The sequence below is a fragment of the Crocodylus siamensis genome, chromosome 3 (assembly GCF_052110815.1).
Source record: "Crocodylus siamensis isolate JL-2025a chromosome 3, ASM5211081v1, whole genome shotgun sequence".
Taxonomy (NCBI): Eukaryota; Metazoa; Chordata; order Crocodylia; family Crocodylidae; genus Crocodylus; species Crocodylus siamensis.
Window position 1 is genome coordinate 257,477 of NC_143397.1, and position 12,030 is coordinate 269,506.

General features: G+C 62.2%; 1 protein-coding gene across 3 annotated transcripts in view; it reads right to left on the reverse strand.

Annotated features, from left to right (window-relative positions):
• The window catches only part of TLN1 (talin 1), a 52,291-nt gene that overhangs the window by 21,537 nt on the left and 18,724 nt on the right, over positions 1 to 12,030 (reverse strand). For 2 of the 3 annotated variants that reach the window (XM_090037421.1, XM_090037422.1), the window contains exons 3-22: positions 11,557 to 11,654; positions 11,217 to 11,346; positions 10,967 to 11,119; positions 10,668 to 10,810; positions 9,903 to 10,030; positions 9,463 to 9,523; positions 9,069 to 9,173; positions 8,706 to 8,861; positions 8,312 to 8,413; positions 8,002 to 8,078; positions 7,353 to 7,533; positions 6,416 to 6,529; positions 6,104 to 6,212; positions 5,346 to 5,554; positions 5,033 to 5,131; positions 4,781 to 4,831; positions 3,672 to 3,839; positions 1,114 to 1,408; positions 603 to 769; positions 198 to 326 (exon numbers count right to left, since the gene is read on the reverse strand). In XM_090037421.1, the coding sequence (XP_089893547.1) occupies positions 198 to 326; positions 603 to 769; positions 1,114 to 1,408; positions 3,672 to 3,839; positions 4,781 to 4,831; positions 5,033 to 5,131; positions 5,346 to 5,554; positions 6,104 to 6,212; positions 6,416 to 6,529; positions 7,353 to 7,533; positions 8,002 to 8,078; positions 8,312 to 8,413; positions 8,706 to 8,861; positions 9,069 to 9,173; positions 9,463 to 9,523; positions 9,903 to 10,030; positions 10,668 to 10,810; positions 10,967 to 11,119; positions 11,217 to 11,346; positions 11,557 to 11,654 (2,675 nt within the window). The remainder of the gene's footprint in view (positions 1 to 197; positions 327 to 602; positions 770 to 1,113; positions 1,409 to 3,671; positions 3,840 to 4,780; positions 4,832 to 5,032; positions 5,132 to 5,345; positions 5,555 to 6,103; positions 6,213 to 6,415; positions 6,530 to 7,352; positions 7,534 to 8,001; positions 8,079 to 8,311; positions 8,414 to 8,705; positions 8,862 to 9,068; positions 9,174 to 9,462; positions 9,524 to 9,902; positions 10,031 to 10,667; positions 10,811 to 10,966; positions 11,120 to 11,216; positions 11,347 to 11,556; positions 11,655 to 12,030) is intronic. The other variant, XM_090037423.1, reaches the window with a different exon arrangement.

Here is a 12,030-nt window from a genome sequence, read left to right on the forward strand (position 1 = left end):
GCCGGTCAGGGCAGTACTATCCTGACCCATGAAGCCACAGCAGTGTGTGGAAGAGGGGGGCTCATGGTTTTGTGGAAGACACAGGGTCTTTGGCGTCTGCCCTTGCCCTGCTTGCCCCTGCAGAGCCCTGTGCCCATTGGCAGCCCCTGCCCCGGTGACCCCCCATGAGGCCCTCCCAGCCAGCCTGGCCAGCTCACCTCCAGCTTGTGCACCAGCTTCTTCTTAATGGCATTCTGGGCTGCGGCATTGGTCGCCATGCGCAGCCCCTCGGCTGCCTCCCGCAGCCGCTGCTGCTGCTCCTCACTGTCAGGGTGGGCAGCAGCCCCCTGGCAGCATGGGATATCATCAGGACAGATGCACCCAGCGGCACCAACCAGCCCAGTCCCCCACCAGTGCTCCCTGAGCCTGGCCCGGCTCCCTGCAGCACGGGCAGAGCAGAGGGGGAGCAGGGAGGTAGGGTACCCGAGCCCTAGGTGAGCTGGGTGCTTCCCCTGAATTGCTCAGCAGCAAGTGACAATTGCCCTTCATGCTCCCTCCATAGCCCCAGACCCCCATGCCTCCCTGCAGCCTCAGCATGGCCGCTCAACTCCTGCCCCACAGACCTTGGCTGCCTCCACCATCTTGGCGGTGGCGTCGGCCAGGATCTTGGCGGCGCTCAGCAGTTTGCGCGAGTTCTCCAGGTCAGTCTCACCTTCTGCATCAGCTTTGATGGCGTTGACGAGGTCGGAGGTGGCCTGGGCCAGGATGCGGGCCTGGCGCACCATCTCCCCTGGAAAGGGGGGAGTGTCTGTCAGCACCCTCAGCCTGTGCGGTGCCTCCTGCAGGAGGCAGACACGGGGCCAGATGCTCCCCCCGCCCCCTGCCAGCTGCCACTGGGCTCCCAGAATGCTCCACTGCTGGTGCCATGTGCCCTACTGCCACAGGCTCTGTCCCTCACTCTCAGGCTACAGGAGACCTGGTGCCACCTGGACACCTTGCACAACCACACATGGAGCCATCAACCCCCGGGCACCAGCACAGGGATGAGGCATAGCCTTCGAGGATGGCCACATCTTGCCTTGTGGCACTCGCCCATCGCCCCCACCACAGCACTGCACCCTGCCCCCCACTCACCTGCGTCACCCATGGAGCTAAAGATGTTCTCCGTGACGTTGAGGATGGTGTCGGTGGCCTGGTCGTAGCGCCCGATGGGCTGCCCACCTGTGGCGTGCTGCTTGATGTGCTGCAGCAGGTCGTTCAGGGCCTGGGTCACAGCCGTGGCTGCTATGCCCACCTGCTTCAGCAGTTGTTCATCATCGGTGGCTGCCTGGGAGGCCTCCACGCAGCACTCTGCTGACTTGGCCACTAGCTTGCCAGCCTCAATCAGCTGTTCCTGGCACACTGGGGAGCTGATCGTGGGAGCCACCACCTGCACAGAGGAGAGGACTTGAGACACTTACCTGTACTGCAGCATGGAGAGGGCCAACACCCTTGCCTCCCACATTGTGCTGCAGCACAGAAATAATTATAACTGCTCTGCACAGAAAGAGTTAACTGAGGCCCTCACCTGGCCTCTCCCGCTCTCAGAGCATACCCCAGGCAACCCCATGGACAAGGGCTGGCTCTCGCTTGTGCCCGCAGGCCAGGGCAGGGCCAGTAGTTTCATAGTTTCATAGTAGCTAGAGTCGGAAGGGACCTAGGTAGATCATCTAGTCCGACCCCCTGCCTTAGCAGGAAAGAGCCCCGGGGTCAGATGACCCCGGCAAGGTGCTCATCTAACTTCCTTTTAAAAATCCCCAGGCTAGGAGCCTGCACCACTTCCCCTGGAAGCTGGTTCCAGGCCCTAGCCGCCCTGACTGTGAAGTAGCGCCTCCTAATATCTAATCTAAACTTACCCTCCGCCAGTTTGTGACCGTTATTCCTGGTCACTCCTGGCAGCGCACAGGGGAACAGGGACTCCCCCAATACCTGCTGATCCCCCCTGACCAGTTTGTAGCAGGCCACAAGGTCCCCCCTTAACCTTCTCTTGTGGAGGCTAAACAGGTTCAGGTCCCATAGCCTATCCTCATAAGGCCTGCCCTGCTGACCCCTGATCATACGAGTGGCCCTCCTCTGAACTCTTTCCATATTGTCCACGTCCCTCTTGAAGTGTGGCGCCCAGAACTGGACGCAGTACTCCAGCTGCGGCCTGACCAGTGCCGCATAGAGGGGGAGGATCACCTCCCTGGACCTGCTCGAGATGCATCTGTGGATGCATGACAGGGTACGATTGGCCTTCTTGACTGCCTCCCCACACTGCCGGCCCATGTCCATCGTGGAGTCAATGACGACTCCAAGATCCTTTTCCGTCTCCGTGCTGGCAAGAGGGGAGTTCCCCAACCTGTAAGTGTGGTGCCGGTTCTTCCTCCCCATGTGCAACACCTTGCACTTATCAGTGTTAAACCCCATCCTATTCTCATCCGCCCACCGTTGCAACCTGTCAAGGTCAGCTTGTAGCCTATTGCACCCTTCTAGTGCACCCACATCCCCCCACATCTTAGTGTCATCAGCAAACTTGAACAGGGTGCTTTCTACCCCCTCATCCAAGTCACTGATGAAGATGTTGAACAGTGCGGGCCCGAGGACCGAGCCCTGCGGAACCCCACTGCCCACATCCTTCCAGGTCGAGAAGAACCCATCCACTACCACCCTCTGGGTGCGGCCCTCCAACCAGTTGGTGACCCATTTAACCGTGTGGGCATCGACACCACAGTCTCCCAGCTTTTTGATGAGGACAGGGTGAGAGACAGTGTCGAAAGCCTTCCGGAAGTCCAAAAAGACTACATCCACAGCAACCCCTGCGTCTAATGATTTGGTGACCTGATCGTAAAAGGCCACCAGGTTGGTCTGACAAGACCTGCCACTGATGAACCCATGTTGGTTGCCCCTGAGCATGCATTCCCCCGCAAGGCCCTCCTGGATGTGTGCCAGGATAATTTTTTCAAAGAGCTTACCCGGGATTGAGGTCAGACTAACTGGCCTGTAATTTCCCGGGTCCTCTTTTTTTCCCTTTTTGAAGATAGGGACCACATTGGCCCTCTTCCAGTCCTCCGGCACCTCGCCAGAGCACCACGAGTGCTCATAGAGCCGTGCCAGGGGTCCCGCAATGACCTCAGCCAGTTCCTGTAGAACCCTAGGGTGAAGATCGTCCGGACCAGCGGACTTGAACACGTCCAGCCTCTCCAGAAGTACCCTAACTAACTCCTCGCTAACCCTTGGCCCAGGCGTGTCTCTCTCGGGGCCCGAGGGGGGCCCAGCAGGGAGGTGGCTGAACTGGTCCCTACTTAGGAAGACAGAGGCAAAGAAATCGTTAAATATGTTAGCTTTGTCATCTGGCGTGATGACTAAGTTGCCCATCGTGTCCTGCAGGGGCCCCACATTACCCGGGACCCTCTTTTTACCCCCTATGTATTTGAAGAAGGACTTCTTATTGTCCTTAATCCGGGAAGCTAGTCCTATCTCCAACTCTGCCTTGGCCCTCCTGACTGCCCCCCTACATCCTCGGGCGACTATAACATAGTCCTTCTTGGCGATGACCCCATCTCTCCATTGGGTATATGCCTCCCTTTTAGCAAGGAGACATCTCCCTCAGCACGCCTCCCAGAGTACATGGAGAGAGAGCGGTTAATTCTGCGCATCAGCACAGGCCTTACCTTGGTGCAGGCCACAAGCTGGGAGGTGGAGAGAGCGCACTGCGTGGCGGCCGCAATCACCTGGGTCTGCAATACTGAGTCCTCCGTCTTCTGGGCCACGTTTTTGGCCTTTAGGACAAGCGCAGCCGCGGCACTGGCCACCGCCTTTGCCAGCTGCATTAGCATGTCCTGCAGGATGGATGTCAAACGAGGGGGTCAGCACAGCACAGCACAGCACAGGCAGCAGCTGCCCCCCCACTGCCTGCTCAGCAAGGAGCAACTCCTGAAATATTCAGCAGGGAAATGCGAGCCCGACCTCCTGCTCCCACCAGCCTGGCGGCACTGAACAGGCCTGCAGCACCACCTGTCCCGGGGTGCCATGACTTGCTGCACATCTGCCGGGCACCACAGGCCTGCTGTGCGTCTTACCCGCGCCACGGGCACAAAGGTGGGCACTGCTGGGGCCCGGGGTAAGCATGGACATGGGTGCCCCCCGCCCCGGCACTGCACAGAACTGCAGCTGCTCTGAAGTACAGGGGGGTGGGGGGCAGGAACTCCACAGCCGAAGTGGGGCCAGGCCCATCGGCACCAGCTTGCACAACACCAAGCATCCTGTCCCGCCACCTGCAGCCAGCCATGCGGCCTAGCTTGCCCTGTGCCCACACACTGCTCCCCACCCCTGGCCAGAGCACAGCTCCTACCCACCACCAGCTCCAGCCACAATCATGGAGCCGTGGAGCACATGCAGTGGCTCACTAGTGCCCGGCCCCATCACACCCAGATCTGCCCCTGCGGCAGCAGCAGCCCCGGCAGAGGTAGAAGGCAAGGAGCGGATGCCCTCGGGTCTGAGCGGCAGGCCTGCACAGCCGGCATGGGGAAGGGACAGGGATGGAGCCCCATGCCCACACCCCTGCGCTGAGCCCTGAATGTGCCCAAGAGAGGATGGGCTGTGGGGGCTCTGCCAGGAGGCATTGGGCAGTGACCCGAGGGCATGAACTTCAGAGTCAGAATCAAATCACAAGAGAAGCAGGTTGGGACCCGTTTCCAGCCCTAGCACCGAGCTGATTGTGCCCAGAGGAGGAACACCCTGCCCAGAGGGGGGCGGCTGCATTGCGCCCTGCCCTCGTTACCGTCTTTGGGTCGAATGTGGGCAGGGTCCGAGCACACCGGCTTGCCACGATCTATATAGGATCCACGAGAGAAGAGGCGTTACATCCTGGCAGTTCCTGGCACGGGCAAGAGGGCCATGCCTCCTGGCACAGCTGCCACACAGGGGCCCTACCAGCCAGCCAGCCCATGCTGGGGCAGGTGTGGGCAGAGCGAGATGGGGAGGGTCTGGATACTGTCCCCAGTGCATCCCCTGGCCAGAGCCGTGTCCTCACCTGGAAGCGCGGGTCGGTGTCACTCTCTCCGATCTGCTGCAGCAGCTCCCCGCTTGTCTGGCCCACGATGCCGGCCGCCTGCAGCAGGTTCTGGCGTGGCTGCCGGGCACATGCAGACACGTAGTTAGGATGGCACCGTGCCTCGTGCCCACCCCCCACTTTCCCCTGCCCAGCTCCATACCCCCCCTGCTAGCATCACACCCCAGCCCGCCTGCTAGCACCACACCCAGCCCACCATATAGGGCCCCTAAGCAAGCATCTGCCCTGCCTCGCTGTTCTCCTCCCCAGCCCAACAGCATGGCCTGGCCCCCACCTCAGCACTGGCTGGCTGAGCGGTCTTCAGCAGGTCTGAGACGGCGCTTGCCAAGTTTTTGGCTGCTTGCAGGAGCTGCCGCCCATTCCCGCCCTCGTCCTCCATGAGGGCGGCCAGCAGCTTGACGCCCTTGGACATCTCAGTGAGGTTGGAGGAGATGGTGGTGACAGCACAGCCCACAGCCGTGTAATCCGTGTCAGCTGGGTCCCCTGCATGGGGAAGTGCGTGTATGGGTGTGAGGGGGCACAGACCACGTGCCCTCCTGGCCTGGGCAGCCCAGGGAGATCGGAGCATCCAGGCCCAGCCAGGCTGGCACAACCCTGTCCCAGGGGACAGCAGGGACCTTCAGACTAGGCTGCAGCTATGTCAGGTCCACAGCCTGTCTTGGGACTAACAGCTCTGGTGTGCGGGGCCAGAGGCACTGTGCAGGGTGACATTGGGTCAGCACCACGTCAGCAACTAGACCACATGCTCCAGAGAGAGCAAAGCAGCTCAGTGGTGGGGCCCAGGAACCTGGCTGTGCAGTGGAAGGTGGCAGCAAGGGGCACGGGGCAGAGGCAGAGGTCGGTGTAAAGTGGGGCAGCAAGGCCTGGGGGAAGGGCAGCATGGCCAGGCGGGATGGCAGCCCCAGGGGCTTGGTTTGTGCTGGGGCAAGGGGCAACAGTCACTGCCCAACTCCAAGCATGTGTCCTAGAGAGCAGAGCAGGGGCCCACGGTGGGGCGCCAGGATACTCAGCAGCCCTCCCCGCACTGCGCACCTGCAGTCAGGTTCACCACGGAGGCAGTGCCCGCAGTGATGGCGTCCACCTGCGAGTGGATCTCGTGCTTCGACTCATCCATCTTGTTCTTGCGCCAGGCTTTGGAGGCCTGAAAGGGGGCAGCAGGGTTAGCTAGGGATGCTCCAGCCCCAACCAACACAGAGGACCTGCAGGCCCAGTGCACTTCAGCCCCAGCCCCAGTTCCCCAGGACCTGCTCCATGGGACAGAGATCACTCCTGCAGGCCCCGTCCCTCAACCTAGGCAGACAAGCCCCACAGCACCAGCGAGCACCGTGGGCACCCGGCACTCACAGCATCCTGCCCGAGTGGTGGCAGCGTCTCGAAGTCATCCAGCGTGGCCTGTGCCGCGTGCACTGCCTGCATGCTGGAATTGATGGTACCGGTCAGGGCCTGCTGGGCCGACGTCTGCAACACAAGGTGGAGACAGTGCTAGTGGTTCTGCAGGGCTGTGCCCGTCACGCTCACCGGACCTGGCCCCCTCCCACCACTAGGCAACAGCAACACCCCAACGTGCCGCTTGGGCAGGCACCTGCCAAGGGATGGACATAGTGCTGCAGAGGGGAAGCCACACATCCCACAAGAGCCAGGCTGCAGTGAGGGGTGGGGAACACCAGGAGCCTGCAATGCCCAATCCCACGGGCCTGGACACAGCCTGGTCCAGCTAGGTAGGTCACCTTCCCAGGCCAGCGCCCAGGAAAGCCCAGCATCCTGGGCACTGCCTGGACAGAGCCCACAGGGAGGGGACCAGGTAGCATCTGGCATCCGCCTCACACAGGGGAACCCCTCCATATGCATAGGAGAGGCCAGCTCAACCCCAAGCAACAGGTACCATCCATGGCTGAGGCTGGTGGGTCCGTGTCCTGCTCCCCTGCCAGCCTCAAGGGACTGGCGCTAGTGGGGCTGGACATGGCAGCAGCTGGCCCCACTAGAGCCCAGGGTGCAGTGGCCACCACTGCAAGGATGAATGGGAGAGACCACATGGGGCTGGGAGGGAGGAGTCCGGGGCCCCATGTGTGGCCTCCTTGCCTGGGGCTGCCATGAATGGTGCTGGGGCTGCAGGGCAGCTTGGGTAGGGATCTGTGAGAAGGGGACACTGGCAGCCCCATGGGACCACCTGCGCAAGCACAGCCCTGGGACATGCCCTGCCCAGCCGAGGGTGGGGAAAATGGCCACAAGCACCACAAGAAGCCCTGGGGGCAGCACCCACAGCAGCACAGGGAGCTCTTACCAGGGGGGGCATGTGCCCTCGGTGCATCTGCCCACTGGTGACCTGCTGCTGGGCCTGTGGCATGGTGCCCACCTGGAAGCTCTCAGGGCCACCTGCACCCGAGCGCATGACGGCCGGCAATGCCACAGAGCCGTGCTCCACCTTGCCCACGCGGTTGAACTGCTGCTGCAGCACCGTGGACCTGCAATGGGACCCTGCACGCTGCAGATGCAAGCCAAGGAGGAGGCTTCCCTCCACCTCAGCACCTCTGTCCTGGCAGCACTCCCTCCCACCTGCCCTTGCAGCTCTGGGCACGGGGGCTGCGTCCTGGGGAATGGGACTTTCCGTCATCCCAGCCCTGGCAGCTACCTGCCCTCACAGCTCTGGGCATAGGGATTGTGTCCCCCTGGGGAGGGGGCTCCTGACAGGGCCCCTCTTAGGGGTTGGGGCAGCTGGCAGGTCCCTGTTGACAGGCACTGCAGCCATCCCGCCTGCACCAGAGGTTTGGCTGAGAGCTGCTGCAAATGTCACTCAACCCATGTGAAGGCTCTTTTGGTGTCTGAGGAACTCCCCCCATCCCACCCGCCTGGGAACACATGGTCCCCCCGGGGCTGACCCTCCCAGGCCCGGGCCTTGCTGTGCCCCACCCATGGCATGCCCAGGGCCATACTTCTTGGGGGAGACGGAGTCTTCCAGCATGGTGGACTCCTCATCCCCCTCCAGCCCGAAGTGATCCTTGCTCTTTTTCTGTGGGACAGAGACAGAGATGAGTGAGCTCACAGCATCTGTCCTCCTGGCAGCCCAGGCCCCACACTCCACCCATGCAAGGGAGCCCCCCTGGAGATGCTGAAGCATGTTGGAGTGAGGCAGCAAGTCCTGCCAACCCTCCACCTGCCCTGGATGGGCTCTGCCAACAGCCTGTGTTTACAGCGTGCATGCCACTCCACTGCCCCCATGCTCCCAGCCAGCGCGGCACTTGCCTTCTTCAGGATGATGTCAATGTAGCCGGCGATCAGCTGGGCGATCTGCTCCCCCTCCGTCGTCTGCACTGAGTAGTACCCATCCTGGTAGTCCCCAAAGTCCTGCAAGGCCGCAGTAATGTGTTGCATGGGGAATGGGCACCTGGCACGCTCCAGATGCCCCGGGCATGCTCTGCTCTGCTGGGTTTCCCATGCCCCAGGGATGGCTGGAGGGGCGGCAGTGGGAGTGCAAGGCACGGCTTGGTCAGAGACATGAGTCCAAGGGAAGGAGAAGGGCCTGTCCGTGTGAGCCTGCCCAGAGCTTGATGGCGTAGTGATGAGGTCTGGGAGCACAGCAGGCAGGAGAGAGTATGGGGACAAACAGGGCAGGAGGGTTTGAGAGCCAGGGCCTTACCAGGGTGAAGCTCTTAGGTGAGGCAGCCCAGCGCTTGATGTTGGTGAGGTTCCACTCCTGAATCACCTCCTTGGTCTTCTCGTCCACCCGCATCACACACTCCTTGGTGATGCCCAGCAGCCGTGGCACCAGCTTGTTCTTCCCCTTCATTTTCTCCTGCACCAGGACACAGAGGGGTCACGGCTGCCCAGAGACAGCCCCATGCACAGCCCCTGCAGGAGCAGGAATACTGGGGCCTCGCTGGACAGTGGGATGCTCAGAGCCCAGCCCCAGGGGAACACTGCTTGGCCCCAGGGACGGAGAGGTTGAGAGAGGGAGACATGGGAGGTGAAGGGCTGAGGGGCAAGGAAGCCACTGCTGTACCTTGACCAGGAAGAAGGAGACCCCATAGGTTTTCAGGGACCGGGCAAGTTTCACATAACGCACTTTAGCCTCAATCTCACTCATGTTGTTGCAGTTCTTGTGGGCCTGCAAAAGGTGAAGATAGAGAGGTCCCGTCACCCCCAGCCCTGGATGCACCCTGCCCTACCCCACTGCTCCAGACTTCCCTGCCCTGCCCCCCAGCTTGCCATGGCCCACCTGCTCCCACACCCTTTTCTGGCCCCCACCTTCCACCAGGCCTCCACCCAGCCTCAGCCATGACCCACTGTAGCACAGCATGTGTGCCCAGGGCTGCCAGCTCTTGTGGCCCTCGGCCGCAGCTTGGCAGGTAGGGCCCCAGGGCCAGGTGCTCTGCCCTCCTGCCCTGCAGACTCACCATGAAGATCTTGCGCTCTCCCTTCTGCTTGATGTACTCCTTGGGCAGGAAGTCCTTCAGGCTGCAGAAAGCATGGAGCAGGCCATCACTACTAGGGCTGGCATAAGCCCCAGGGTGGCCTGGCCCTGCAAGGCCAGGGCTGGGGCAACATGGGTGCAAGAGAACAGACACCTGCAGTGGCCATGGGCAGTGCAGGGTCCCTGAAGCAGCAGCCCCTGGTACAAGCCAACAGCCCTGGGCATGTGCCCTCACAGGTACCCTCACCGGCTAGGCCACACCAGGCCTGCACCCGGGGTGCACAGATGCTCCTGAGGAAGCAGACATGTGCTCCCTGCCCTGTCAGGCACTCAAGGGCACTGGGCCAGGGTGGTACTCAGGAGCCCCCTTGCCCCCCAGCCCCACACTGCTGAGCTGGCCAGCAGCCAGCTCCAGGCACTCACTCCAGGAAACCCGGCTTGTGCTTCTGCTCGTTGTGGGACCCAAACTGGATCTGGCACTGGTACCCGGCGAACTCACAGGCCTTGTCGAAGGAGACGGGGTGCGAGCCGTTAAGGATGTCGTCTCGGGCCTGGAGGCAGCAGAGGGCGAGTGAGGCCCTGCAGGGCAGGGGCTGCGTCCTAGCCAGGCAGAGGCAGCCTGGCCACAGGGCTCTGTGGTGACAGCACTGAGCACATCACAGAGCCTGCTACCCCCCATCCTCTCTGGTAAGGACCCTCCAGGCTTTGGAGCCTGACAAGGAGGGCGAGCGGTGCCTGGGCTGAGCTGATCTGCAGGCACTCCGCATGTGTGGCCAGGGCCAGGCCTCACATGGCAAGAGAAGTGTGTGGGCTTCCCTAGCCCAGGCCAGCAGGTGGGGGATGCCTAGGTATGAGCCACCTGGACAGAACAGGCCTGAAAGCTGGGAACACCCTCCCACTCACCATACTTGCCCCTTCTGGTGGCCCAGGGGCCAACTGCAGGAGTGCTGGAGATGGGACTGGTTGCGCTCAGAGCAGCAGCACAGCAGTGCAAGGGCTGAGCCCGGGCTGGGGGCTGCTCTGACCTCCAGCCAGGGCAGGAGAGGTTCCCTGGCAAGCACAGGGAAGGCCAGACTCGGACCTGGGGAGCCCAGTGCCAGGGTTGCAGCTGAGTGCTGTCTCTGCAGGCAGGCTGTGGTGAGGAGCACAGAGCCCCAGCAGAAGGGCAGAGGGGGGGGAGGGGGGTACCTGCACATAGAGCAGGTTGAGCTGCACAGGGTCACGGGAGTCCACATTCTGGTCTGAGTAAAAGAACTTGCGTCGAAGCAGCAGCGTCTCGCTGTCATCGACGCCCTGCTCCCTCAGCGTGCGCCCATGGTCCAGCCAGTTCACTGCAGGAAGTGCTGGGGTCAGCCAGGCATAGCCCAGGAACCAGGGGATGTCCAGAACACTGCCGGGGCACCGAGGGAGGTGGGACAAGCACCTGCCCAGGGACGGGCCTCCCCACACCCTCACCCTGGTCCCCCCTGCCCTGTCTGGGCACTCACGCTCATCGTCCGTGTGCAGCTTCTGCTTGAGCTTCTCCATCTTCTTCTCATCACGCAGTAGGGTCTTGTCCTTCTTGAGGGTGCCAGTGATCTCCTCCTTCTTCTCCTCCATGATGTCCCGCACCAGTGAGTACTCATCGTAGTTAGTGATGCCTGTGGGTGCGGGGGGCATCAGAGCCTCCTGTCCCATCCCTGGCACCCACAGCCGGGTACTGCCCTCCCCTCCCCTCCCAGCCCATCATGCCCTCACCGATTCTGGCACAGATGGTCATGAGCATGTCGGTGACAGTCTTGGAGTCATCCACCATGACGGTCTTCACGGTGCCATCCAGCATGCGGATCTTCAGGGGCCGCTGCTTCTTCTTGTACTCCATGGTGTCCTGCAGGCACAGCAGGGGCTTGGCTCAGCACTGGCCCCCTGCCCCCCACCCCGACTTGCCCCAGGGAACCGTCACTCAGGAGGAGCTGTGAGGGATGAGGAAGTGGGGCTGGCAGAGGACAAGGGCAGCCCAGAGCTGGGGCAGGGGGGAGGAGGGGGAGCCACTGCCCCTCTGTATGGAGTGGGGTGGGGGCAAAGCCCAGGCACTCACCCCGTTGCGCAGCATGTAGTAGTCCAGTGCCTTCCCAGCCTCCAGCCAGATGCCCTTCTTTGGGTCCTCATCCGAAAGGAATAGCCCGAAGTCACTGGCTGAAAGATAGAGCACAGGCCTTCCCAGTGCGGGGCTCTCCCAGGCCTGGCACAGCCCAGCCCCACCCTGCCAGGGGCCTGGGACACATCCCAGGGTGCAGGGTCTCCCCCAGGACACAGGGTGAGGACGGACGAAACGCTGATGTGGCTTTGCTGTGTGGGGAGAGGGGGAGCCGCAGGGGAGCGTGTGTCAGCTGGTGCATGCATAACCTCTTGTCTGCCTGCTCCTGTCCCGGGGAGGGAGGTGCTGTACAGGGGTGTGCTGCCAGGGAGCTCCCAACCATGACCCAGGGGATGGAGCAGACAGGCAGCACAATCGCTCCACAGATTTGATTGCTCCACCATACTGGCTCAGGGTGAGGAAAAGGGGCCTCGG